Source organism: Pleurodeles waltl, chromosome 7 (assembly GCF_031143425.1).
Source record: "Pleurodeles waltl isolate 20211129_DDA chromosome 7, aPleWal1.hap1.20221129, whole genome shotgun sequence".
In the NCBI taxonomy this organism is placed as follows: domain Eukaryota; kingdom Metazoa; phylum Chordata; class Amphibia; order Caudata; family Salamandridae; genus Pleurodeles; species Pleurodeles waltl.
Genome location: NC_090446.1, coordinates 687,456,045 through 687,483,034, shown reverse-complemented (window position 1 = coordinate 687,483,034; position 26,990 = coordinate 687,456,045). Strand labels below are relative to the sequence as shown.

Below are 26,990 nucleotides of genomic sequence, written 5' to 3'. Positions count from 1 at the left end.
CTAAGCCAGGGTGCAAGAGTAATAAGTCAGAAATCCAATCTGCACATGTGCCAAAAAGCAATTGATATCTTCAACAACACATAAATACTCCATGCTAACTGAGAATCCATCTAAAGGGCAAGACAATTACATTTGGAAGAGAGAATACTTTGTCATGAAAAAGCGAGGTGATATCAGTGATAAGAATGATTAATTTTGCTTTGACTTCTATCAACATCATCTTGTAGTCAGCGTGCAAATCCCAACTAAATAAGGCAAATGTCTTTTTAAACTATTTTTGCTTTTGATCTGTTAGCGAAAAATGTTTACATTTGTACATTTCGACCAAATACAAATTTATCAGAAGCAGACAGCAATACCGAAATATAATGAAACATTATATCAAAAGAAACAATCTTAACAATGAAAACGTGATTTTGCAGTAGCCAAACTTCCAGTCACTTTTTATGATTCACTTTATTTGTAAACAATGTAATTACTACATAAAATCCATATTCAGCCGTCCCAAGCAGCATCTCTAACTGTAGGAAACTACATTAAAAATACATTTATTTGGATGTCACCATATGGGAGTTTAGGGCACATGAATGAATTGCAGCCCTTGCAGAAAGACCGGCAGTACTGAAGATTACAGGTTACTGTAAGCTCTCAGTACCTAAAGAGGGTACTGTTAACCCAGCATTAGAGATCCCTTTTTTGACATTGCCCTCTTATGTTGCGAGAACATTAATGCATTCGGCATGTTTAAAATATACTTTTTGACAAGTAAACTGTATACAAACAAATTCCAGACAAAATAAAAAAACAGAACGTTTATTTTGCAATACAAACAGCATGGATCATATTTCATTGCAAGGGAAACTCCAAAAACATTCAAATGGGCACAATTTACCAATTTGTAGCGGGAACACCTATGACATCTGCACAGTTAAATTGTTACGAACAAGTTATAAGTCACAGGTTTGTCTTTCTCTTAAATGGTCATTCCACTGGAGAAAAGGGTGTTTAACCCAAAATCACTATTTTATTTATTTATTTATTTTTAAACATTTTGATTTCCCAAAAACCCGAGGATCTCCTTCTCCTTCCAAGTGACAAAAAGGGAAAAACAAGAATCAAGTAAAGACAGCATTTTAAAAAATGATCATTACCTTTTACATCAATTTACTTTTGAAGTCGAAACCCAGACATCCAACAAAGGATCTATGCATGTTTTAGAATGGTTAACCTCCAGAACTACGCTTCATGAATGTTGTTGCAGTTCTTATCCGAAACTTAGATTCTTGAAGGATGTATGCAAAAGATTTCCTTGCAACATGTTGATAAAAAAAAACAAAAAAATTACATACATGGATGATGTTCATAGGATGTAAATTCTGTTTGGGGAAATGACTGTCAGATGTGCAACAAAGCATGAACTATAAATGTACTGGTTATGCGCAAACCATTACATTTCTACTTTGTGGGAGAGAATTTGAGAGCAATTGCTAACTAAGCACCCAGTGATTACAGACAAGATGGTGCTTTTTAGTGTGAACGTTAGTATGTGAAGGTGGAGCAAGTCTAAGATATCAGAACAGGCTACATGACAAATAGCGAGTGCAGCTAAAGTGCAAGAGTCAACAGTATCCCTTACCGACGTGCAAATAAAACATTAAATTTGACTTGGAAAAGGGTGAAACTCGTATCAAAATATACTGGCTGTCTGAAGTGGAGTAAGCCAAAAAGCTGTGCTTAATGGTGCCAACAGAGGCAAGAATGACGAAAAACACTGAATTTGCAGTAACTTCTCATCGAATTTAAGGACATACAACCGAGGACATATGGCAAAACTCCGTTGTGTGAAGTAGTTTTTGAATACTAGATCATACATTGGAAGACACAGTTATCTGGGTTAAACCATGGTCGGTACTGTCCATGGAGCAATGTATGTCAAAATGATCCCACAGGGATTGGAAAAGAAATCGGACACAAATGCATTATGTAAACAAATGGCATGGTAAATTGGACTGGACTAAAATTTGATTGTGGTATTGCATTTTTGCCCAGTCATGATCTCACACAGCTGCTGCTGCCACCACCACCACATTTCTCCTTTAGTGTATAATGATGTAGATGAGCGGCAACCTACACAAAGTTTTTTCTGCTTGTGATAAATGGAATTTTCGTCCACTACATCTCTGAAATTTTAAACTATGTTAGTTTTTTGGAGTCCAGCTGCAGTACAATTTCATCAAAATAAACCTGAAGCAATTTTGTAAATGTGTATAACAGGTTCTCCCTTTTGGAAGTCTCTTCAGAAGAATGAAACATACAGAAACAAAGGTTATGTGCAATTTAATGCACAACACAAAAGGAAATACTTACTGTGAAGCACAAGCATTTTATTAAAGCTATAGACACTGCATTGCAATTCAATATTTTAAAAAGTTCCATAAAAAAAAAAAGAAAAACATTATGTGCTGCCTCCAAAGGTCACTGAACATTCACGCTACAAAGACGTCACAGCTGATGCCTGGTCCTGGTTAAATATTTAAGGTGTTCTCTCTTTCGTTTGGCCCACTGAATTCCAACACTGTTGAGTCCGAGTTCAAAACACAGATATCAATGCAAAAACGCCATATAACAAGGCACAGGGGTACGCAACAAGAAGTTGCTGTCCATCCATAGCCAGGGCAGAAATAAAGATCTTTGAGGCAGAGAAACTACACCAGCCGATGATTAAAGCCGTGAGAACAACGCCCATCATTCCCCTAAAAGATAAAAAAGGAAAAATGTATATATTCAACTTGAATATTTGCCATAAGTGAAGTTTAGTAAAGCTACACCGTGAAACATTAACAAAAGCCAGGCCTAGAACTGAAAGTGTGCACTGTCTACATTAGATATCTTGACCATAAAAAGTCAGCATGGGTTACATTAACATTTAGATATGACAACAAGTACATTTGTTTCAAAATAGCCTAAAAGAATATTTATTAGTGCATCAAGTGTTGTCTACGTACTTCTGGAAGGAGGTGAAAAAACAATCTAAAAGTCTTGGATGTTAAGATTTCACTCAATGTTTTCGTCATGTCACTACTGTAAACAAAATTTGGATCCAAATTAATATAAAGAATCTTGAACTTGAATCCAATAGCAGGAGTGGCTTGTGGCGCTTTGTAGGGGCGGTGCGGCGTGTGTGGGGGGGGAATTAATTAAAAAAGAAAAAAGACAATTACCTTTATTGCCGTTGCCACCACTGCACCGCTCCTCTGCTGCAGCTGCAGGTACAGGCTCCCTGCCTGCCCTGCAGCCAATCTGAATGCTGCTATCATGCTGCTGGCAGCATGACAGCGGTACTGGATTGGCTGGAACGCCCAGCCAGGGCGCTCCCAGGCAGGCTGGGAGCCTGTGCCTGCACTCTCCAGCCCGATCAGTGCGCATGTGTTTAGTTGGCCCGAGACGGCCAGCCAAACATATGCGCACTGAGAGGTAGTGCTGAGCACTCCCCTTCTGTCCCCGTTATAGCCCGTGGCCCCGCCTCTTTTACTACAAAACGATAAACATAGCTTATTATCGTTTTTTAGTAAATGTTTTGCAGGTGCTGCTGCTGCTGGTGGTGGGGTGCAACGCTCCTCCACCATAGCAGAGGAGCCACACCTGTCCAATAGGTCTATTAATCTCTAAAGGCAATAATACAGAACGATCAAATTAATGACTAATTAACTGCCAAGTTAAAGGATACTCATGCTTTTAATGTATTTTTTGGACAGGCAAATGGCGATTAAAACTATCTCCTGCAGCAGCTGGCATGCTGCAACTTGCTGTGTTACCCTACAAAAATATCTTGGAAAAAGCCAGAAATCAGTTTGGCAATGTGCTTTTTTCACTTCAAGGTTAAAAGATTCACAGACATCGAATCAAATTTTGATTCTAGTGGAACATTTGGTGCCTTAGACATTACAGCACTTGTAGCATAGCCCCGGGTTACCATAAGAATAGCATCAACCAATAGTGTCCTGCTAGGGAGCTCTGCATAATCTCGGTGTATGTGATTTGCCTGTCTCTTCTCACTTTAAACAACGCCATTGCTGTAACATTCATAAGTAACAAACCAAAACCAGTAGAAAAATAAGGACTCTGAACACATTTTACATGCTGGAAACCAGGCATTATACACACAACATATGCACTGATTCTTCAAAGTTAAAATATGGTTAAAGGATATAAGTAGACCTTCTACCCCACCTACTGTCCAAGATTTATAGGAAATGTATTTCTGAGTTAAAAACTAAATAGGGCCCTTGACTCTGGGAGACAATCACACAAAGTAACAAGTTTCGTAAACCACTTCCATGGCATAGGAGAAAATCCTAGGAAGGCAAGTAAATATAGTGACCTATACATTCAGTTTGCATAGAGCATGAAATACCACATCTGCAAATTAGGAGACTTTAACAACAGGGGTCTAATTTTGGTAAAACGTTTTTTTTTTTTTTAAAGTTGCCATTTCTATCCTGCCTCTGTAATTAAAGAACGTCCTATAAAGGGCATGCGAGATGCACCAGACAAGCATAATATGCCATTGACAGAGTGGTCTTCACAAGATATAAAGCAGGTTAAGCAATGATGTCTTCTCAAATGAACATCTTGCAGCTGAACGTGTATGTTTTAGCTGTTATAACAAAAGAGTCACAATGGAACATAGTAAAACTATCTTCTATGGAGAATTTGCAGGCATATATCTATTAACAATGACACCCCCTTTCTAATGTGTTATATATAGCTAAAATACCATGCAAATGAGCCCTGCAAGTTATGGTCTGACTTAGTTATATGAAAGGGGGACTCAAGCACAACCCAACTGCAAAATTAGAAATGAGTTAAGGGTTTGTCAAAACACCAAATTGTTTCAAACTGAAAAATATATCACAGGGGCACCAAACCACACAGCTTCCAAAATGAACTTTGCAAAGATCATCCTTGGTAAAGTTATTCATGTTCCAACCTTGTAGGAAGCAGACGCACAACGGCGAGATACACTGTCCCAGGGTGAAATACGTCCAACTCCCACACCCCCCCACGCAAACCATGTTCTGGTTGTGCAGCTGAACAGGTGAACCCAAATTTGAGCAATCACGTTGCAATGACTTGGACGTCTACTATCTTCCATTACATTTAATTCAGGCAGGAAGAAGTGTGTATAGGACAAAGTGTGATTTTGAGTTCCACTGATTTCAGTTACAGGACTATTAATGAGAAAAATGTAAGACACTGTTCTGTAGTAAATTGATATATTTTTAAACAACCTCAGTGATTGAATGAACATCTGTGTACTCCCTCTAAATTTAACCTGACTGACCTTGCTTGGGAGGTCTGCATGAGATTTCACTTCTCCAGATAGAAAATATGACTAGAAAAAGGGCCAGCAAAGTAGAGAAGATATATAATTTCACTTTTTCACTAGAAAAAACTATTATATTTAATTACCACCACCAATGTCTTGTGATTTTCTGAAGAAACAGCTAAATAAATGTTAGACATTAGATATGTCAGGTGTGTCCAGCATAAATTGAGGAGGGAATCCGGTCCATGACAGAGTGTATGAATATTCACATATGTTTATATGTAAAAACTACTTAAGTGAACACATTAACAGTCAACTGTTAGAGTGAAATTTTGGAATTAATCCTGCACTCTTGAACTTTTTTTCATTTCATATTCCCTTTCTTCTTTTAAATGTTCCTAAGGTATAAAGGACTCACAAACCAAATGCAGTACATATCAGAGTTTGAAATGATTCCTTTCTACAACGTTTGATAAAGGGAACGTCCGAGTATGTAATTTTACAAAATGATGAGCTATCATAATGCAAGCTTCTTCATTTTGCTGAGAGATGCAGTTGCCTTTTTTTCCCAAACTCATGAAAAACCTTATGGAGGTGCCGCAGGTTTGTCATTACCTAACAGATGATAGATGACAGCTTAAACAGTACATCAGCTATGACAAGAAAAGAGCGACACCGATGGACCCTGCATGCGTTAATGTTTTCTTTTTATTACGGAAGGCTCAGAAATTGCCCGTTACAAGTACCAATGGGCTGTGCCATCTCAGGACTCCACCAGGCAAATGTTCTATGGGAGCAGATGGAGCCAATCTTAACCCATTCTCTGGCAGGCCTTTTCCCCCCTCAGGTTCAGAGCCTTTTTTTGGCTCTTTGGGGTAGTTCACGCTTACGCCCTCTTAACTTTTTGTCCACATAAGCTATCCACGCCAATTTGGCGTCCTTTTTCCTTCCCAACATCTTAGAAATTCAAAAGGTACCCGAAGTTTGTGGGTTCCCCCAGAGGAGACCAAGAAATTAGCCAAACTACAGCTAAAATGTTGTGTTTTTTTAGAAAAATGGGGAAAAAGTGCTGCAGAAGAAAGCATGTGGTTTTTCCATGAAAATGGCATCAACAAAGGGTTTGCGGTGCTAAAATCACCATCTTCAGTGCTTTCAGGAACAGGCAGACTTGAATCAGAAAACCACATTTTCCAACACAATTTTGGCATTTAACTGGGACATACCCCATTTTTACAATTTTTTGTGCTTTTAGCCTTCTTCCAGTTAGTGACAGAAATGGGTGTGAAACCAATGCTGGATCCCAGAAAGCTAAGCATTTCTGAAAGGTAGACACAATTCTGAATTCAGGAAGGAGTAATTTGTGTAGATTCTATAAGGATTTCCTACAGAAAATAACAGCTGAAATAAATATTGAAATTGAGGTGAAAAAAAACAGCCATTTGTTTCCAACTTTTCCCCTGTACCTTTTTCCTGCGATGTCAGATTTTTTAAAGTAATATACCGTTACATCTGCTGGACTCTTCTGGTTGTGGGGATATATAGGGCTTGTAGGTTCATCAAGAACCCTCGGTACCCAGAGCCAATAAATGAGCTGCACCTAGCAAGGGGGTTTCATTGTATACCGGGTATATAGTATTTCATTTGGTAAAATATAAAGAGTGAAAAATATGTATCAAGGAAACCTTTGTATTTCCAAAATGGGCACAAGATAAGGTGTTGAGAAGCAGTAGTTATATGCACATCTCTGTATTCGGTAGTCCCCCATACTATTCACCACATGTGAATTACAGGGGATTTTTCAAATAGACTTCTTTTTTTTTTTTACAAACTGTCTTACAACAGAAGAAAAAAAAGTAGAGAAAGACAAGGAACAATAACACTTGTTCTTCTATTCTGTGTTCCCCCAAATCTCCCAATCAAAATGGTACTTCACTTGTGTGGGTAGGCCTAGTGACCACGACAGGCAACGCAACATGGACACATCACATTTCAACACTGAAATCTGAAGTGTTTTTTGGAAAGTGCCTACCTGTGGATTTTGGACTCTAGCTCAGCCGGCACCTATGGAAACCTACCAAACGTGTACATTTTTTAAAGCTAGACACCTAGGGGAATCCAAGATGGGGTGACTTGTGGAGCTCTCACCAGGTTCTGATACCCAGAATCCTTTGCAAACCTCAGAATTTGGCCAAAAAAACACTGTTCCCTCAAATTTCGGTGCTGTAAAGTTCTGGAATCTGAGAGGAGCCACAATCTTCCTTCCACCTACTATTCACCCAAGTCTTCCAATAAAAATGGTATGTCACTTGTGTGGGTAGGCCAAGTGCCCACTACAGGAAATGCCCCAAAACACAACGTGGACATATCACATTTTCCAAAGAAAACTGACCGTTTTTTTTTTTTTTTTGCAAAGTTCCTAACTGTGGATTTTGGCCTCTAGCTCAGGGAAACCTAGCAAACCTGTGCACTTTTGAAAACTAGACACCTAGGGGAATTCAGAATGGGGGGGGACTTGTGAGGGGCTCTCACCAGGTTCTGTTACCCAGAATCCTTTGCAAACCTCACATTTGGCAAAATAAAAACCCAAAAAACGTTTTCCCATCACATTTCAGTGATAGAAAGTTCTGGAATCTGAGAGGAGCCACCAATTTCCTTCCACCCAGCATTAAAAAATATATATATATCAAATCGCATTTTCCTCACATTTCTGTTTGGGATCACCGCACCAGCACAAATTTCCTACCACCAAACGTTCCCCTCAAGTCTCCAGATAAAAATGATACCTCACTTGTGTAGGTGGGCCAAGTGCCTGGGACAGGGAAGGGCTAAAAACATGTCATAATTGAGAGGGAACCAAAGTGGGTCCAAAAGGGCAGTTTGAAAAAAATATTATTAGGCTGACAAGTGGGGCAGAATTTTTATCGGTATAGATGAGACTACACTGGGTAGTACGAATTTTGTGGATTCCTGCAGATTCCGGAAGGTTCCATCACAAAAATGTAGGAAAAATGCATGATTTCATGCAAAGTTGGAGGTATGCAGGGAATTGTGGGTAAGAAAATTATGTGGGGTGCATGTGAAACACACTATCCTGGACTCACCCAGGTGTTTAGTTTTCAGATGTATGTAGGTCTCATAGATTTTTCTAGGTGGCAGCGTCTCAAAGTCCAAAAAGTGAAGCTGCTCACCATTTCAAGTGGGACAATATTGACAGTTAGCCATGCTCCCTAGGCCCAAATGTAAAATCGAAACCCAAAATAATGAAATGTCCTCTTGCTTGCCGTTGGGATAAGATCCTTTAGTTTGCGGGTGGGGTGAAACACTGTTACCCCCCCTTCATTTGGGGTGGGGGCATAACTAGGCACATACTGGTTGACAGCTCCCACCCTCTTTTTTTTTTTTTTTTCAATTCCCTGGCATCTAGTAGGCTTTCTGCCCCCAGAGGAGTGGATCGGGGGTAATTGCCCCGTCTGCCCACCGGTGGGCAGAACAACTTTCTCCCCGTTTATTTGGGGTGGGGGTATGGCCATACCCCCAACCCTTTTTAAAAAAAATATATATATATATATTTTCTGGTGTCTAGTGGGCTTTCTACCCCCCTTGGGCCTAATAAAAATAGACCGATCTGCCCCCAAGGGGGACAGAAATGGCCAACAGTAATGTGCCCCCATGGGAAGCGACCCATGCCCAAGCGGCCACCCCCCCAACAAAACACACACACACACAACAATCCCTGGTGCCTAAGTGGTTTCTGCCCCCCTTGGGGGCAGATGGGCCAAGTAGAAATAGGACGATCTGCCCCCAAGGGGGCCAGAAATGGCCTAATGTAATATGCCGCGACTGGGGAGCGACCCTTGCCTAAGAGGTCGCTCCCCTTATGTAAAATAATAAAAAGAAATCCCTGGTGTCTAGTGGTTTCTGCCCCCTTTGGGGGCAGATTGGACTAATAAAAGTAGGCCAATCTTTCCCTAAAGGGGGCAGAAATGACCTAATATAAATGCCCCCCCCCCTTCCCCAGGAGCGACCCTTGCCTAAGGGGTCGCTCCCCTCCAGTAAAAAAAAAAAAAGACATAATCCCTGTGTCTAGAGGTTTATGCCTCCCTTGGGGGCAGATGGGCCTAATTAATATAGGCCAAAATGGCCTAAAACATAATTGCCCCCCTGGGGAGCGACCCTTGCCCAAGGGGTCACTCCCCTTATTTATCAACAACTACCACAAAAAAAATCCCTGGTGTCTAGTGGCATTCCTGCAGCACGATCGCTATTGGATTGTGCTGAAGGAATGCTCAGAGAGACCAGAAAAAAGCCTTTCCTTTTCGTGCCTCTCTGACCTCCCCAGCCCCTGAACCGAGGAGAAACTAATCAGTTTCTCCTCAGTCGCGCTGGGGAGGACAATCTATGTTAGCTTCCATTCTCTTAGCTAGTGGATAGCTAGACCTCTCTTCAACACTTTGAAATGAATCAGAATTATTTACATAAATAGTCACATCACTGAAAGAAAAATAGGCTGCACAGGATGTACTCAAGTACTGCTTCTGTTAGATGCTTAGCCAAACTGAGTAATAAGGGTGGACTTTTTTCTGCTGGAGACAATGCAGAAGTCTGAAATCACTGGAAAAACCCAGGACTAACTGACTTCTGCTTATATTTTAAGGGTGTACAGGATTAAGGATCTCCCTAAGCAGATACTGGTACCTTAATTGGCACTGATTATGATTTCAAAACCTTGCTCTCCAACCCAGAGAGAAGCACTTTACACAATACCGCAGAAAGAGTAACTTTCAAGAACGTGGGTGATGGGAAGTTGCAGAAAAATGGTTTGGGACTGTCTGACTTCCCTTCTAAAAGTGACTTTGTCACACAGTTTGGGTTGAACTGTTCCTATAAGAAGCATGGACAGTACTGATTAGTATAAGCCGGATCTCTCTCTAGAGTGGCTTGGTGGCCAAAAGTACAATGGACTGGAATGTAGCCTGAGCGATCACCAGTGGCTGAGATCAAGTCAATCATTCCAGCCATCACCTAGTTGTCAGTTGTAGTTGATGTCCTACATGTGACTGGTTTGAGATTCTCGTCTGGTATGCCCAGACGAGGATCTCAAACTCTGTGCAATGGGACTCATGTTGCACTTTACGGAAGACGCCCAAATAGGAGGAAACCAGTCTAGGATTGCTTGTGCTCCCTTTGTGAGGGAGCCTCCTCTGGCAGTTTGCGATGGACTGTTCACATAAGGAGCAGGGTCAGTACTGAACAAGGCCTGCCTAACGATGGACAGGAATGTGGTCTGAGCACTGACGATTGCTCAATCATTCCACTTATCTCCTTGTTGATTGTGGCAGTTGTAGATGGAACCTGGAGGGAGGCAACTCAACCTCCAACATGAGGCATTTGATCAAGGGACTATTGACATTTAGTAATCTACTGTGGCATACTCAGATTCTGCTCATGGTGTTCCACTCTGTGCTACCTTTCATTACATTTCATTTAAGAAACACATCTCTTACCACAGGAATCTAAATCATTCCACTTATGAGTGTGTGCATCCAGATGACCCCCACCAAACAAGAATCTCCCTCTGACTCAAATGTAATAACTTCTATTGAGCTATTAAGTGTAGGATCTCCGTCAGTGTTGGATTCTTCCTGGGCGTAGGGGTGAAAGTTCCTCAACAATAAATTCTAGTACAGAAGGCAAGGTTGTGAGAAGAAGTTGATACAAACACGAAACATGGTGTCAGAAATGGGGTCTCTAGTTGGCAGTGGTTTGCACTCTGTCCAAGTAGGATCCTCACTCTAGTCAGGGTAAGGGAGTCACTGAGCTAAGATAACCCCTGCTCATCCCCTTGGTAGCTTGGCTCAAGCAGTGAGGCTTATCTCAGAGGCAATCTGTAGAGAATGTGCGCACAAACACACACAGTGAAAACACTACAAAAGTACTCCACACTAGTTTAAAAAAACAGCCAATATTTATCTGGGTAAAACAAGACCACCACGACAAAAATCCAAAATAAACATGATACACATTTTCAAAGATTAAATGTAGTATAGTGCTTAGAAACACAATAGCTCCAACTGGGGCTATCAAAACGGCCAGACTGATTCACTTCCAACAGTCTGGCACCACCAGCGAGGAAGCGAGTCCAGCCACAGCGTCGTGAAAACGATGAGGAAACAAAGATGTTGCACGGAGTCGGGGACGTGAGGCGAGGTTGGAGCCGGTGCGGCGTCGGTTCTTCACTGTCACCAGGGAGGTAAGGCGTCAGATCCCTATTGCTAGGCGGGAGAGGGGAGGCGTCAGTTCCTTATGGTTGTATGGGAGGTGATGCGGTGTTGGCGGCAAGGTGGTGGTTCCTTACGACAAGGCAGGGTAGATGAGTCCAGCAGGTCAAGACACGAAGAGTCTACTTCGCGGTGTCGTGATCACACCACAGGGCCACAGGTGGTGGCCTACAACGCAGGCCTGATGCTACTGCAATCCTGCCACAAACGTCAATGGTGACAAGGCACTCTAGACCCATGCTGTGGCAGGACTTTAGTGGCATCAGGCCTGCATTCTCAGTCCTGGTCATTGCACTCAGCAGGGACCACAGCTCCGGTGCAGTAAACTGCGGGGTCAGAAAGCAGCCTAGTTCTGAAGTCGTTCTAGAAGTCAATGCACTAGTTTCTTCTCTGTTGCACCAGAACTCACTGCCAAGGGCTCAGGAACTAGATATGGCAACACTCGGCACGTCAGGACTCTAAGCAAGAGAGCCCAGATGCTGGCTGAGACTTCTTAACAGGAGGCAAGGTCAGTTCAAGCCCTTGGAGGACCTTTGTGAGCAAGATGTAGAAAGCCAGGTCCAGTCCTTTCACTCCCAGGGCAGAAGAAGCAAGCAGCAGGCCAGCACGACAAAGCAACTGACAGTGTCATTCGCTCCTGCAGCATCCAGCTCTTTTCCCTGGCAAACTTTCTTCAAGTCCAGAAAGATTTTAACTATGTGGTGTCAGAGGTCCAGGACTTGTGTGCAACACTCTCTTTGAAGAGAGGTCTTTGTAGTGAACAAGCACTGCCATTCCCTGCCTTGGCCCCACACAGACACACTCTAGGGGGTTTTAGACTGCTTTGTATGAGGACAGGCACAGCACTATTCTGGTGCAAATGTCCGCTCCTCCCACCACTCTAACTCACTAAGACCTATCATACTGGTGATGGGCCATCAGAATATGCAAGGCACACCTCAGCTCCCTTGTGTGACTATCTACATTGAATGCACAAACAGCCCAATTGTCATCCTGACCCAGACGTGTATTCAGCAGACAGGCAGCGGCACAGAATGGTTAGGTAAGAAAATGCCCACTTTCTAAAAGTGGCATTTTCAAACTTACAATTCAAAAAAATAACTTCACCAAAAGATGTATTTTTAATTTACGAATTTAGAGACCCCAAATTCCAAGTCACTGTCTCCTCCCAATGGGAAATTACACTTAAAAGATATTCCAAGGCAATCCCCATGTTACCCCATGAGAGGGATAGGCCGTGCAATAGTGAAAACTGAGTTTAGCAGTATGTCACTACCAGTACATGTAAAACACATGAAGTACAATGCATTCTTCCCACAGGCTGCCTTGGGCCTACCACAGGGGTGGCATATAGGTAATAAAAGGGAAGGTTAGAGCCTAGCAAGTGGGTGCACTTGCCAGGTCGAAATGACAGTTTAAAACTACACTCAGAGACACTGCAGTAGTAGGCCTGAGCCACATTTACAAGGCTAATCATGTAGGTGGCACAATCAGTGTTGCAGGTCCAGTAACAGCATTTGATTTACAGACCCTGGGCACACACCGTGCACTTTTACTAGTAAATCAAATATGCCAATCATGGAGAAACCAATCACCAATACATTTTAGACAGACAGCATACGCACTTTAGCACTGGTTAGCAGTGGTATTGTGCCCAGAGACCTAAAGCCAACAAAAACAAATAAGACGAAGAAGACAAAACGTTTGGGGATAACTCTGTAAAAAGGGCCAGGACCAACACACAGGGCTTTGTGTAGTGTGGGCCAGTACCATGAAATGGCGGTAACAAAGCAGAATTCTAGGCTCTGCTTGAAGCTCTTTGTGAACTATATGTATGGCAAAGGGATATACAATTGTTCTTCTTAACGTGGCCTACAAATGTTAAAAAAAAATTAAAATAATCAAGCACTGCAAAAGTCAACAGGTCTCCCCTTTTGGGACCTACGGACTATGCTGATTGCTTTTTCCGGTGCTGTACACTGCTGGGAAGCTGTACAGCACCGTCAAAATAGAATACACAACAAAAGTGTGACAGCGGACGAGGCATTTCACTAGTGCGACTCAGCAGAATGACATGGGTGCCACTTGCTTTAACTATCTATTTACTGATACATGAATTGTGGATGACATTTGGATGATTAAAGGTTGTTTTTTTAAGAAACCGCTAATTTAAAAAAAAGCACACAGTGGGTTTTGTGAATGGGGCTAGGGGTGGGGTAGAGGAGGACTGGGGGACAGCAGCATACTATGAGATACTGACTGAACACTCAGTGTGACACAGATAACACTATGAAATCATGTGTGTGTATTCACTTCCATCATATCCCTCTTGTTTGGCACTGATACCTCCCCATCCTCGATCATGTCCCCCTCCCCCTTGTTTTCTACCTCTCATTTTCCTACATGGGAATATAGTATGATGCTATTTTCTCCTCTTCTCTCCCTCTTTGATTCCTCCAGGAGATTAGCACATCAACCACTAGAATTTCTGTACGGGATGCCTTATTTTGTACTGGTATTCATGGTTATATTTTATTTTCTCTTCTGATAAATATTGGAAAAAAGAGCAGTCAAGCAACAGCGTCAATACACCAAAACGCCAGGGGTAAGTCATCACATGCCCTTTGACCTTCACTTTCACTCACACGTGCCTTCACATACACTCTCCCATTGACACACACTCACCCGCAATCACGCACACAACATACATTTAAAAGCATTTTTTTTACTTACCTCAGTTACATAATCCAGTTAACTGCACTCCACTCTTTATTACACTATTAGTGGGCAATAGATTATTCACTATTAGTGAAATCAAAAATTGACAGAAAACAAAGAAATTGGAGCCCCAAAAAACATCCATAAGGTTGAGTTGCCACTGGTCCATGCACTGGTTTTGCGAACTCTGGGGCCAGCGGTCGCAAAGGCAGTGCTAGAGGTCACAAGAGCAAAACAGCATATGTCAGCTGTCGACCCCTGTCGACCCCTGAATGACGTCCATGCAGGCAAAGTATTTTATCGTCTACGATTCGATGCTAGAGGCAGCGGGTGTACTGCAGCCTAATCCAGTGTAATATGAATTGTTCCACAGCTTCATGGTCTCCGTTAGAAATATGTAACAACAGAGCCACCAAGTGGCCGATACTGAAATACTTCAAAGTTGTTGAGAAAGCTCCTTCGAGAAGCGGCTATCATCTAACTTCTGAAGAAAATGAGATTTATGATAATTGTCTTAAATGGGTGCTTGTATTTATAAGTGCTAATTTAAACAGTTTAAATTATCTTTTAACTGCCTTATCTTTAGTTATGTTCCTATGCTGTGAACCTCATGAGTCAAATTCCGAAATTTCTGCTTTTCTGTTTAATGTTGGTTTTCTACACTAATTGTACAGAACCGTCCATACCCTGTACATTTTCCATCTCCTCGTTACCTCCTATGTGTAAAGCGCCCAGTAACGCACAAAGGTTAAGTCTGCACTATAAAGAACACGTAAACACAAATAAAAGACGTAAGCTTGGTAATAATACCTATCACTTTCTTCAGTCCTGCAGTATTGTAGGATCCCAAATGCAGCTAAGTATTGGGAAGATTAATACAGCTTGGAGAAGATGGACACAGGGGGAAGAGGCTAAAGATGGGAATGACTCAGTGGTAGGAGCGGTACTGACTGCCGCTCCCTCAAATGGGGTTGAGGTGGTGCAGTTGCACTAGGACTTGCCCACAATTTGCTGAACAAGCTGTGGCAAAACAGATATGTTTTTCTAAGTGGGGCAAATCAAATACCCCAGTGCAAGTAAAGCCGGATATCTACAACTAAGCAAACATTTTAACCCACTTCAATCCAAGCAAAAGTACTATTTCTGACCAACCTAAACATTCACCTCATTCTTTTTTTTCATAAGTGACCTTGTTTTCCAATATCCAAATTGCTTTAAAAAAATAATAGGAAAATTATGGAAGACTCCCCCCCTTTAGAATAAGTTCCGTTATCAGAAGAAATCTTCGGCCAAATAAACTGGAGAATCCAATTACTCGGGTTGGCAAGATCGACTGCTGCCCAGGAGAGCACTAAACAGTTAAAATCAGTGCCGCGGATGACATCCAAAAAGGCCTTTGATCACTCAGGATCTGTTGCTACATTTGATAATTCAAGGTAGTTACAAACCGACACCCAGCTATTACGCGATCTCTGTATGAGTTATTTCGCATAGAGCTTGTCTTGCCACATACACATGAAGTATAGTAAACACTCAGGACACCTGGGGCAAGCTCAGCAGGTGGCTCTATAGAGCCTTCCTACAGCAGATGGTCCAGACCCCTGCCACAATGCGCGAGGCTTGAGAACCAGACTTAATACAAACTATACACGAGTCGGATTAGCGGAAAATACCTTCCTACTCTCACAAGGTGTCGCCCTGGAGCCCGATTCCAATATATTTAATTCAACATCCTTAACAGAACGTTACTTCATGCCAACCAGAATAAGTACGATTTTTCATAGCGTGGCCTCGGGCTGTCGTCGTTGTGCCTTACCCGAGGCAAGTAATCTATGTACTGTAGTCCCGTCCCTCTCTACAGCATTACTAGACCAGGATTTTACAAATACTCAGGTGTACTACTAGCCTCTCTAAATCTAACACGCCTGCAGGGTTGTTCCTTGGCCTTTTCCCTTGCCCATCCCTGGAGAGAAACACAATTACATTCCTTGACCTGGCCCTAATATTAGCTAAAGGCGCCATCACTATCAAGCGGAAGCATGCTAGTGCTCCTGCAGTTGCATAGGCTGATTTCATGGGACCAGGCGGAGAGTACATTACTGCATTGAGAGAAGCAAGCAGGCATACTGAAATATCTCATATCACAGGCATGGGACATGCTCCTTGAGCCATTTAGAAACATCACCAAACACGATACCCACTGGCCTCGACGTGCCCCCGCAGAATACAGACTTTGCAGTCCACCTCTTGGGCACGAGGTTGCCCGGTTGGGCTCATGCGCTTTTACTGGGTGTAGGGGATGAACAGATACGCTCTTCTTCACTGCTTGTGTATAAAGTCCTTGGCAGGTTCACTATCTCTTTCGACATATGTAAAGAGCACAAAACTACCATCCTACTATCATATTTAGCACAGGGGGAGGGAAGAGGGTTGTGATGGGGTTTTGTTGTTCCGTTTACTAAAAAGTACGACTACACTGACAATGTGTGAGATCTTGGTTGTTGGAAAATTACTAAACACAATATACCTGTTTTTTGAACTCATAGGATGCATGTACGGTAGTAAAAACTGGAGAAAAAAAAATATATATATATATATATATATATATATATATATATATATATATATATATATATATATCCCGCTATGCTAGTTAGCCACGATTATGGCTCTGTGCATAACATTTCACAGCCTGAAGTTTAGGCGGAAGACTCACTCCTACAACGAACTGAACCTCTTGGTGTCACAGTGGATCTCGAGCATGGTGGGCTCTTCCGAAATCATCATCTTTACAAAGGGACAAAACTTTCGCGATACCTAGGGGTATGACTGATCAAAGAGGTTCTTGCATTAGAGTGGTGGCCTATAAGGCAATCTGACCGTGGCAGAAGGGCTGGTCTGACACGCCAGTGTGTGGGACAATTTTCTGGCTGCTCGTGGGGCAATTTTATGGTGTGGTAGATCGGGTTTCACACTTGATTTTTCTGCCATTACCCCCAAACAGTTTCAGGAAGGACAAACGAATGCCGTCTCCCATATCTTGCAAAATTCCTATACAAATTCAAAACTGTCCCGATTTGCAAGTCTGTGCCACATTTTTTGCCATCTGGTTCGCTGAAGGGGTCCCATTTGTTTTTGTGGGAGAGCTTATTTTCTGTCTCAGTCCGACCCTGGTGGTCTGCTGCACGGACTAAAGCTCTGTAGCACGATCATGACTGCATTTGTATGGACCAAACACATGACATTTTTAAATTGTTTCCTTTGAGAAAGGTGGTATTCTTTCAGGACTCCAAGAATATAACCTTCACTTTCAAGACTGGTGAACACAGCATGCTTGACATTGCCTAAGTCTGTTGTATGAAATATTTCACTGATGCAGTATCTTGTGAAAAATGAGTTGCTTTAAATGGCACACCACTGTGTATGTAAGGACAGCTGCAACTGAAAAACAGAAATTAGGATGTAATTTAGAGAGAGCTGGAATATCTATCTGAATCAATCGAAAATAGTATACCGCTTCACATATATTTAGAACGAAACACACAAACACATAGGGTGTTATGACCAAAATGACAAGATTCGTTGGTAAGTGTAGACACGTATTAAAATGTAGGTATGTAGGTTTGCCCTGGACCACGTGCCTTCTGAAAATTATCAGGGCATGGAACTCCAGCTGCAGGATTACCGTTGAAAAATCTTTACCTTCCTTAATAGGAAAGTGCCCTTGTTTCCACAGGTAATCGTTTCTTTGCCTTAATTCTGGCTTTTGCATCTATGCTCATTCTCCTTGGTAGCATGGCTTTGTGTGCAGTTTAAGACAGGCGCTGACATTCACTGCTACTTTCAGAGGACACGCACTATAGCTAAGGGTGATGGTGATGGTGATGTGTCATACATGTTTGCATACTACTCCCTAGAACGAGAAGCCTGAATATATTGTTTATAGTACAAAGTGGTCTGAAACAAGTTAAATAATTAACATCACCACATTTAAGTGTCTAATATTAATTTTTCACCGGAATAAATAATAAAAAACCTTGAGACCGAAGTAACCAGCTCGATTAGTAATGTGATAATTTATTTTAATTCGATTCTATGAAGGAAAGCTACTACTTCGCTATCACCTCCCCGGTGAGATTAGCATTAATAACTCTAAAGAGGGAGAGGGCAAACAAACAAACATGATCCCATTCCTCTAATATGAAGAAGGCCAATAGTCAAAATATAAGCAGGAAATCTGGACACTTCCATTCCAATATACTTTTATCACGGTTTTTATCCAAGCAGATGAATACGGAGATAGTACACATAGACAGAGACTGGGTTCGGTAGGGTACATAGGATACATTTAAGTACATTAGCATATGTATTGTTGAAGGAGTCTCATGGAGGAGAAATATCCAAGTGTGGATGTTTATGTATGAGGGCATGAAAGCACGTATTCTTGATACTTATGTGATAGAGAGTAAAGAGAAGTGTTGTGGAGGAATGGTTCAGTATAAATGAGATGGAGTACTCTCACTAGTATCATAGGTTGGGTGAAAAGAGAAATAGGTGAGACAAAAGGTGAAGGGATGCTGGTAGAACAGAGAGAAAAATAAAGAAAAATAAGAGGGTAGGGGAGGTCAAGGGGGGGAAGAGGGTGGAGGGATGGGGTAGTGACATCTACAGTGGAAGCAAGTTTGAGATGAATGTGGCTAGTTTGTACCATATTTTATCTTTTTTCTGGACGGAGTTTTTAAGTACCCGTTTAGTGAGTTCCAGGTCCCGTACCAATACTATGCCTTTTTGTGCCAATTTCTCTAGAGTTCTTGCCCTCATATTTCAGGTTTTCATTGCGACACAGTGAGACAAGGAGCGACAGGCACATTGTTTGGGAGTTTGTTGTCAATTTTGTGAAGGGCTTGCGCAGTGCTGGAGACAATGATTATAGTGTTTCATTTGTATTCTCTTAGTAGGAATGAGAGGGAGTGGTTTCGCAAGATCCTTTTCAATGACAAGTGATGATGGAGGACTGGTGTTTGGAGGGGAAAACCAGAGACTTCCTTGTGTGGCTAAGAATGTGTTTGGTATCCCCTACAGTGTGGTAAATGTTTAGGCCTCGCAGTGTTTTTGGGAGTCTTAGTTTCTCCTTGCAGTCTTTTTGGGAGTCTTAGTTTCTTTACTCAATTCTTATTTTTTGGGTTTTCCTTAAGAACTCGGTCAGTATTACATCTATTTTGGCAAAGAAAGTGTCAGAGGTGTACCAGGGACATGCTAATTAGAAAGTTAATAAGAGAAGTGATCATCATTTTGATGGACTCTATTCTTCCCCACCACGTGATGAATCTGGAGGTCCATGAATCAAGAGTGTCCTTAATTTTGTTTATAGTTATTTGTTCGTTTTGTTCAAAGGTTGCTCTGAGGTGTTGGATAAACCAGATCCCTAGGTATTTTATTTTGTCGGGGGCCCATTTACGGCCATGATTGCCAATCATGGGGCTGTTGCAGTGTACACTGAGCGGAAGGACCTCTGTTTTGTCTTTGTTGAGGTAGTAGTCAGATACTTAAGCATTTTCTATAATGGGGGACATGATGTCAGGCAGAGCTAAATCTGCTTGTGTAGTGAACAGGAGGATGTCCTTTGCATACGCAGCCATTTTATGTGGGCCTGTGTTGAAGGGGATTCCGGGAACGGAGGTGTTCTCTCTAATTTGTACAAGGAGAGTTAATAAAAATAGTATTGGGGAAAGGAGGCACCCTTGTCTTGTACGTTATTGAGGGTAAAGGTGATAGGTGTTCGATAAAGTACTGCTGATGTTTATCCTGGCTCTGGGATCCTTTATAGGGCGAAAATCATTCTAGTAAAGGACGTGCCCAGGATGAAAGTGGTGCGCATCTTGTAGGGAGTGTTATTGCTTTTTGAGTAAAGGATGCAATAGAAGTTTTCAAAGGTGGATAAGATGTCTTTCTCTTTATTGGAGTCTGTGCCATGTTCATTAGTGATAGTGATCGTCCTTTGTCTATGACAATTTTGTTTTAGATAAGAAGCTGGTAGTCTCCCCATTTTGTTTCAACCACAGAGTCTGATACCTTTGTGTCTTTGTAACATTATGTGTACTTTGTTACATACATCTTGTTGTATTTGTATTCGTACTTTAATTTGATTAAGTGGATTAATTGTGATTTATCTCTGGATTGTTTTAGATTTTTTGCAAAGATTTTATTTGTTAGTCTAGAGCATGGTTTTCTTGTTTATTTTTTCTTGCTATTAGTTTGATCATGTGTCCCCGAATGGTGGATTTGAAAGCATCCAGCACAATTTAGGGGTTAGGCCCAATTTCCTGCATAATTCTATGAATTGATTTAATCCCTTCACCAATGTTTACTGTAAATGTAGGGTCTTCAGTGAGGCAGTCGTTCATTCTCCATAATTTGGATTTAGTATGGGTGCATGAGATATCGTACAACAGGCAAATGGAGACGTGGTCGGAAACTATTGTTTGTTAAAAAACAATAATGGCAAAACCTTTTTGCATAAAACTTCTAGAATAAAATATCTTTCATCGATTATTCTTTGTGTACCTGTGTTACACTTTAATTAAATTATAAAGCAGAACTCGGTTGATGGTGGACCTGGAGCAAACTGGAATGTGTGGTTTGTTGACTAAAATATAGTCGATCTGGGTAAATGAGTTGTGAGGGTGGGACAAGAATGAGTCGTGTTTGCCTATGGGGTTGAGCAGTCTCCAGACAGCTTTCAGTTTGTGAGTACTGCAAAAAATGTATCATTTGTTTGTGGGACTTGCTGGGTTTAAAAGAGCATGCAGAGTTTCTGTCCAGGATCCCGTCCCATGAGAAGTCTCCACCCACTATGATTCGGCTGTTGGGAGGCAAGAGATAATTTTTTGCTCAGAAGTGTCAAGAAAGTTGGAACGTATAATCTCTGAGATTTCTTTCTGGCGTTTGGTGATAAGCCACCAGCCTTCAGAGTCTACTTCTGTAGAGGTGATTCTTGGTCTTGAGGAATTGGTGATAATAGTGATTAGGCAATTCTTTTGTTGATGGTTGGGGCACACAGGCTTCCCCCGCACCCCCCCCTCCCCCAAGTTCAATGCCATGGTGCCTTGTAATGATCTTCATGCTTCTGAGTCCAGTTCACTTTCTCCGTGCACTAAAATGCACTAAAAACGTTTGTACCTAAAGTAAAATAAATGTTACAGCAAACAATTTAATACAGAAAATGAAGATGTAACCGAGTGATCAGACCTGTGCTCAAAAACACTTTCGATATGGAGGCTATTTTTATTTTAGTACACAAAAGTGTGTGAAAAATGCACTAACCAGTTTCAAATAATAACTGGAAAATGAATATACTCTCCTATTTATCAATGGACATGAAACTAAATTTTAAGTTGACAGTCAAAATCTGAAACGCATTTGTGAAAATTAATTTCATGTCAATGTGATACTTACTGTAAAGAGAAGATTACTGCAAATCCAGAGAGTATAATCATCGGAAGAAGACAGTATCCCAGAACACTGGACACACAGCCAAACGACACGCCAGTCATGCTCATTAAGTTCAGTAGGCAGAAGATTCCCAAACATCCAATGGCACTGATCCCATACACATAACCGAACTGAATTTTTCCTGCCTAGGGGAAAAAAAGGGGCTACGTGTTATTGAAAATGAAGTTAGTGACAAGTGTGTGACAGAAAAAGTTGCCTCAGCTTTATGTGACAACAGTTGCCCAGAACACAACCACTGGCTTAAAATTGCTTGCGAGAGCTCCGTGCACCAGCCTGTTTATTCAGCAACCTGTTGCAACGGTGGTAACCAAAGGACAAACTTCGACAAATGGGCTGGAACTGAGTACTTCAACTCTACTCTGGAAACAAAAAGCAGATGCTTAGTCTCCATATGCTTTCAGGCTGCTAAGCGGAATAATCAAAAGCAACTCCTGCCCAAAGCAAAATGGATAAATAGTCTTGTTGCACAAATGCCACCAGACAAGTCGAAGGTGACAATCATTTTTCATTATAACTGACCTTTTCATGTTTGATCTTGTTCTCTAAAGGTAAAATGCATTAAAACTAGTGTATGGAATGGTTTTCTTTCAACATTCTGGGGAATGTGATCATGAGTGTGCATTTCCACAAACACCCTTCTGCTCTCTGACAAAGTCTTATTAACATTCCTATTTACACCCCTGCCTACAGAGACTTTCACCTGGTGCTTCCCCAACACTGGCTCGCACAATACTTACAAACTCTGTCACAACTGATGCTTAGATCTGGAAAAAAAAAAAAAATCTAAAACATTTATATCTTTCTATTTTGGTCTGAACATTCGAATTCAGTCGGAATGTTGCAAAAAGTGAGAAGAAAGTGAAATTAAAATGATATTTCTCTAACATTAACAATTAAAAAGGAGAATTAAAAATGAAATAGATAAAAGCGATAAGGGTGACAAGTATAGTGATTTGATTATTCAAGACAAATAGTTTTGATGTTTTGAAAATTAGCCACTTTATGGGCTCTTCTACATCTTATTACACTCTATGCAACATGAGTTGGATTCATACATTTTTTTGTATTTAGAGGGTGGCTGATACCGGAATGCAGTGAACAATGGAGATCAGAGTCTTATACAGAACCAGCAAAAAGTGTTTTGGTGACCTGGTTCTACGTGTTCCCGTCAGGATATTTCTCTCTTCTTGATAATCTAAATAAATCTGTATTATGACGCTTTTTTGTTTTAGACAACACCCCATAATATTTCAGCTATCAGCAAGAGGGATAATAAGGGCCCCAGTTTGCAATGCGTAAAGTCCGAAACGACACCAGGAAAATGTAAACTTTTATTTTCATCTGGCATTTCCCAGCATCGGTGTTAAAGTGAGGCGCCAGCTCCCCCAAGTGGTAAACGGTTATTTAAGTTTTTCAAGGCAAAACTGAGTGAGTGCTAACTTTTTAGTATGAATTGCGGTGCATCTTTCAATACTGATAATTCACCAACTCAATTTAGCACAGTTACACTGATGTCATTACATTGAAAATTACTGCCAGTGACAGCACTGATTGTAATAAGGTGAGTGCACGTTTAAGTGACATGGTTAAGGTTCGTGTTAAATTCAGGGTTATGGACAGGGAAGGTTACCTGCAGTGTTAGAGGGTCATTACGACTGTGGCGGTCCTAAGACCACCACACTTGCGCTGGCAGTCAGGACCGCCACATAACAACCCTGGCGGTTAGACCACAAGGGAACCGCCAGGATTATGGATCCCGGTAGCTGGTGGTGGCGGAGATCGTAATCCGCCAGGGTAGCGCTGCAAGCAGGAAAGGGTTTTGTACTAGGGTTAGGATAATGGTTAGAACTATCACTCGTTCTTACTGCATTATCGGAAGTGGCATTGTCAGACGTGGTATTCTCTCTAGCAGTAATTGTGATATAGCAGTACCTCAAAGTATTTGTATTAGACACGTACTGACATGCAATCTTATTTTCGATTGCAAGATATGACTTTGCTCAGAATGTTGCAATTTCATTTGGATTTTGTTTTAGTGCACAACTCTAGTAATAACAGTCTATCAATCGTTAGTAAAACAGTTGTCTCCCTCATCACTAGATTTTTTTTTTGTTGGCGTTCTCCGATTGCTAGTCCAAAACAGACTAGGCTAACAGTTGGAGAATGCCAACACAATAAGTCTAGTGATGTTGGAAGATGGCTATATTAATAAAGATTGACAGGCTGTGGCATTTTTATAAACGTGCAATAAAATGAAGATATTCTGCTTTTAGATTTTGTTTTTTCTGGTTTGTTTTCAGTAATCACGATTAGAAGGATGTGAACAATCAAGTTTTGCAAACTTAAAATAAGTTAACTCAGTTTTCCTTGCAGGTTCTGATCCTCCATTTTAAAGTGCTGTGTTCGTAAACAACAGTATGTGCAAGAACACATTAAGTAAATCATGCGCTAATAACTGCAATGTTGTGGTATTTCTATGGTTCCTTTCATTAAATGGTCACAAAGAGTGTGTAGTGTTTATAGTAAATGGCTCTGTTTTTCTCACTGTATTATAATAAATTACAATTTAAATGTGTATTGTGTCCCTTTTTATGATCTGGCTTGACAGCGCAGCTGTCGCTGGACAATTATGTGACCATCACTAAAGGGGGCTTTGGCTCCACTCACAAGTGGGGATCCAGGGGTACAAAGTGCTGGCAGAAGTCATGTGCTTCCACATAAAAGTGCTTGACCTTCACATAGCTGTGATCATTTCGTTTATTTAGCTGCCTGAACTTGAACTTTAATGGACACACCCATTTGGTTGTAATGCTATTAAAGTGTCATAGGTAACTAGATAATTTGTGTTTTTCTCTGGCAGCAGCACTGAGGGGAGGAGGGCGGTCAGTAATCTACATGGAAATTTAGGTCTGGCTTGACAGACCTAAACATCCATGAACAATAATTAATGCAATTAATAATGTAATTAAAACAGCTATGCTGCCAAGCCAATCATAGCTTGACGACAGATTGGTTAACTAGGAAAACAAATTTACAATACCATAGGACTGATCTATTTATTATGAAAAGGTATGATAAACATTACCTCTAAAATATTGAGTGCGAAAAGCATACATTAAATCAATATGCATTTAAGTGTGTGTTATTTCTTTGTTCTAAAGCCTAAGGAAAGGTATTTTACTAACCCTCATTCCACAGATTACCTTTGGCGGGAAGGATTTTTGGTGTCGGTTACCACCTGACAAAACCTTCAGGCTGAATACACTGTAAAAGCTTTCTGCTAGAGACTCTTCTTAGCTGTTTCCTAGAATCATGTGGTTAAAAAATAAATATATATTCTTCATATAAATGTCCATATGAAGACAGACGGCCTTTGAGTTAGCTCTGTTCTGCCATGGGTTTGTTTGAGTACTCTGCTTCTATCCATGCTTGGGGTAATGGTTCAGTCCATATCAGTCACTGCCTCTCTGTAAATGACTTCTGTTTCTGATCACGTGTTCATCCACCTAAAAATGAGCGTGCTTCAGGGTCAGGGCTGGGCGGCCCTACTTTAGCTTACAGTTTTCTTATTTTACTCGCAGCCCCGCTGAGCCTGTAGAACATTTAGATCCCTTTATCTGACTGGTGGGAGATGTTGGTTACTTAGCACCTGCTACCCAGTGCATGTAGAAGTGAAGCTGTCATCACATCAGCCAGGGGTGATGCACTGCAAGAATAGAGAGAAGGTGCTGACAGGAATGCCGTTTAGGGGGCTTCGCAGCCACATTTATACAGGGTGACACACATTGTTATTGTGTGGCGGGCTAGGAGGCTGGAGGTGCAGTTTCAGCGTGGTTATCCTATCACATTAAGCAATTAAATCTTATTTTATTCAAGTTGCATTGTCTGATGCACCCTGTGGCAGCAAAGCTGGGAAAACGCAGGGGCACAATCTCTTCAGGCTTTTTGCATATAAAAAATAGTGCTCTCTCATGCTATTGTTGTTTGGATTTTAGCTGTGGAAAGTTATATCTTTCTTTTTCACACAAGTATTACATTTAGTCTTTGTATGGTGTAACCTATTTAGTATTTCTAATGCACCTTGATCATTCAGGAAGATCTTATTATTCAAGCCTTGTGATTCAAATTAAAAAAGTTTTCAAAATTCTAATTTAAATGATGGATTATGGTAATAATGATAAAAACGTATGTATAAAAATAAAATTAAAAAATAAATAAAAATATAAAAATGTACTCTCTTGTAAGCTTTACTTTGTCTACACATCACCATATGGCATGTCTCTATCAATATATCCTCCATCCCCACTTTGGCTCATCCCAAACCCATTCTACTACATTAATCTCCAAAATAACCCTGCCTAAGCTCTTCCCTCCTCTTCCACATCTAGCTCACCCAAACCTCAGTTTACTACCATGATCTCCCAAACAACCCTACTAAATTCTCCCTCATTTATCTCACTGTTGACTCATCCAAAACCCCTCCTGCTACTATGACCTCCCTAACCCCTTTTCACAGACTCTTGCCTCCTCCATCTCTCCTTTACTCATCCCAAGCCTCATCCTACTACTATAAACTCCCAATTAACACTTCCAGATTCTTCCCGCCTCTATCCCTCCATTACTTTAGTCAATCCAACAAACAAACTCACATATCCTCTGCTCAAATTAACTCATAAAAATGCAAAAATTGAACTAATATTTCCCTATACTAATCAACCACTAATTCCTATTGGGTTCCAGAGTAGCATGTTACTCGCCGAAAAGCACTTTGACGCCTCGTCAGAGGTACTAAGCGCTATATAAATACTATTACAATACAATACAATAGTTCGATGTTTCTGAAGAGGATACTACAGCTCTCCAGGCACTGCTAACCGGATGCTTGCTTGCTGGTCATTTAATCTGCATTGCACTGCATCTCACATTCTCGGCTTCTCTACAATCAGGAGACCAATATGGAATGCTGTTGTCCGTAGTGTATCATTGTGTTACCATTCCAAGAGGGCCAACATGTTAATTCTAAATGTGGCAGACATGCTTAAACTTTAAAACAATGACTATTTACGGTACCTCTGCACGACGAGCACTCATTGGTAAGTTTGGTTTTGTTATTGCAAAAATATGCCCACCGTGTTTAGGCAATGACATTTTTC

At 41.1% G+C, this 26,990-nt stretch overlaps 1 protein-coding gene across 2 annotated transcripts in view; it reads right to left on the bottom strand.

Annotated features, from left to right (window-relative positions):
- Positions 1-797: 797 nt before the first annotated feature.
- Positions 798-26,990, bottom strand: part of YIPF5 (Yip1 domain family member 5) — a 71,580-nt gene continuing 45,387 nt past the window's right edge. For both annotated transcript variants that reach the window (XM_069244693.1, XM_069244692.1), the window contains exons 5-6: positions 21,781-21,962; positions 798-2,753 (exon numbers count right to left, since the gene is read on the bottom strand). In XM_069244693.1, coding sequence (XP_069100794.1) covers positions 2,591-2,753; positions 21,781-21,962 — 345 coding nt within the window. In that variant the 3' untranslated portion in view covers positions 798-2,590. The remainder of the gene's footprint in view (positions 2,754-21,780; positions 21,963-26,990) is intronic.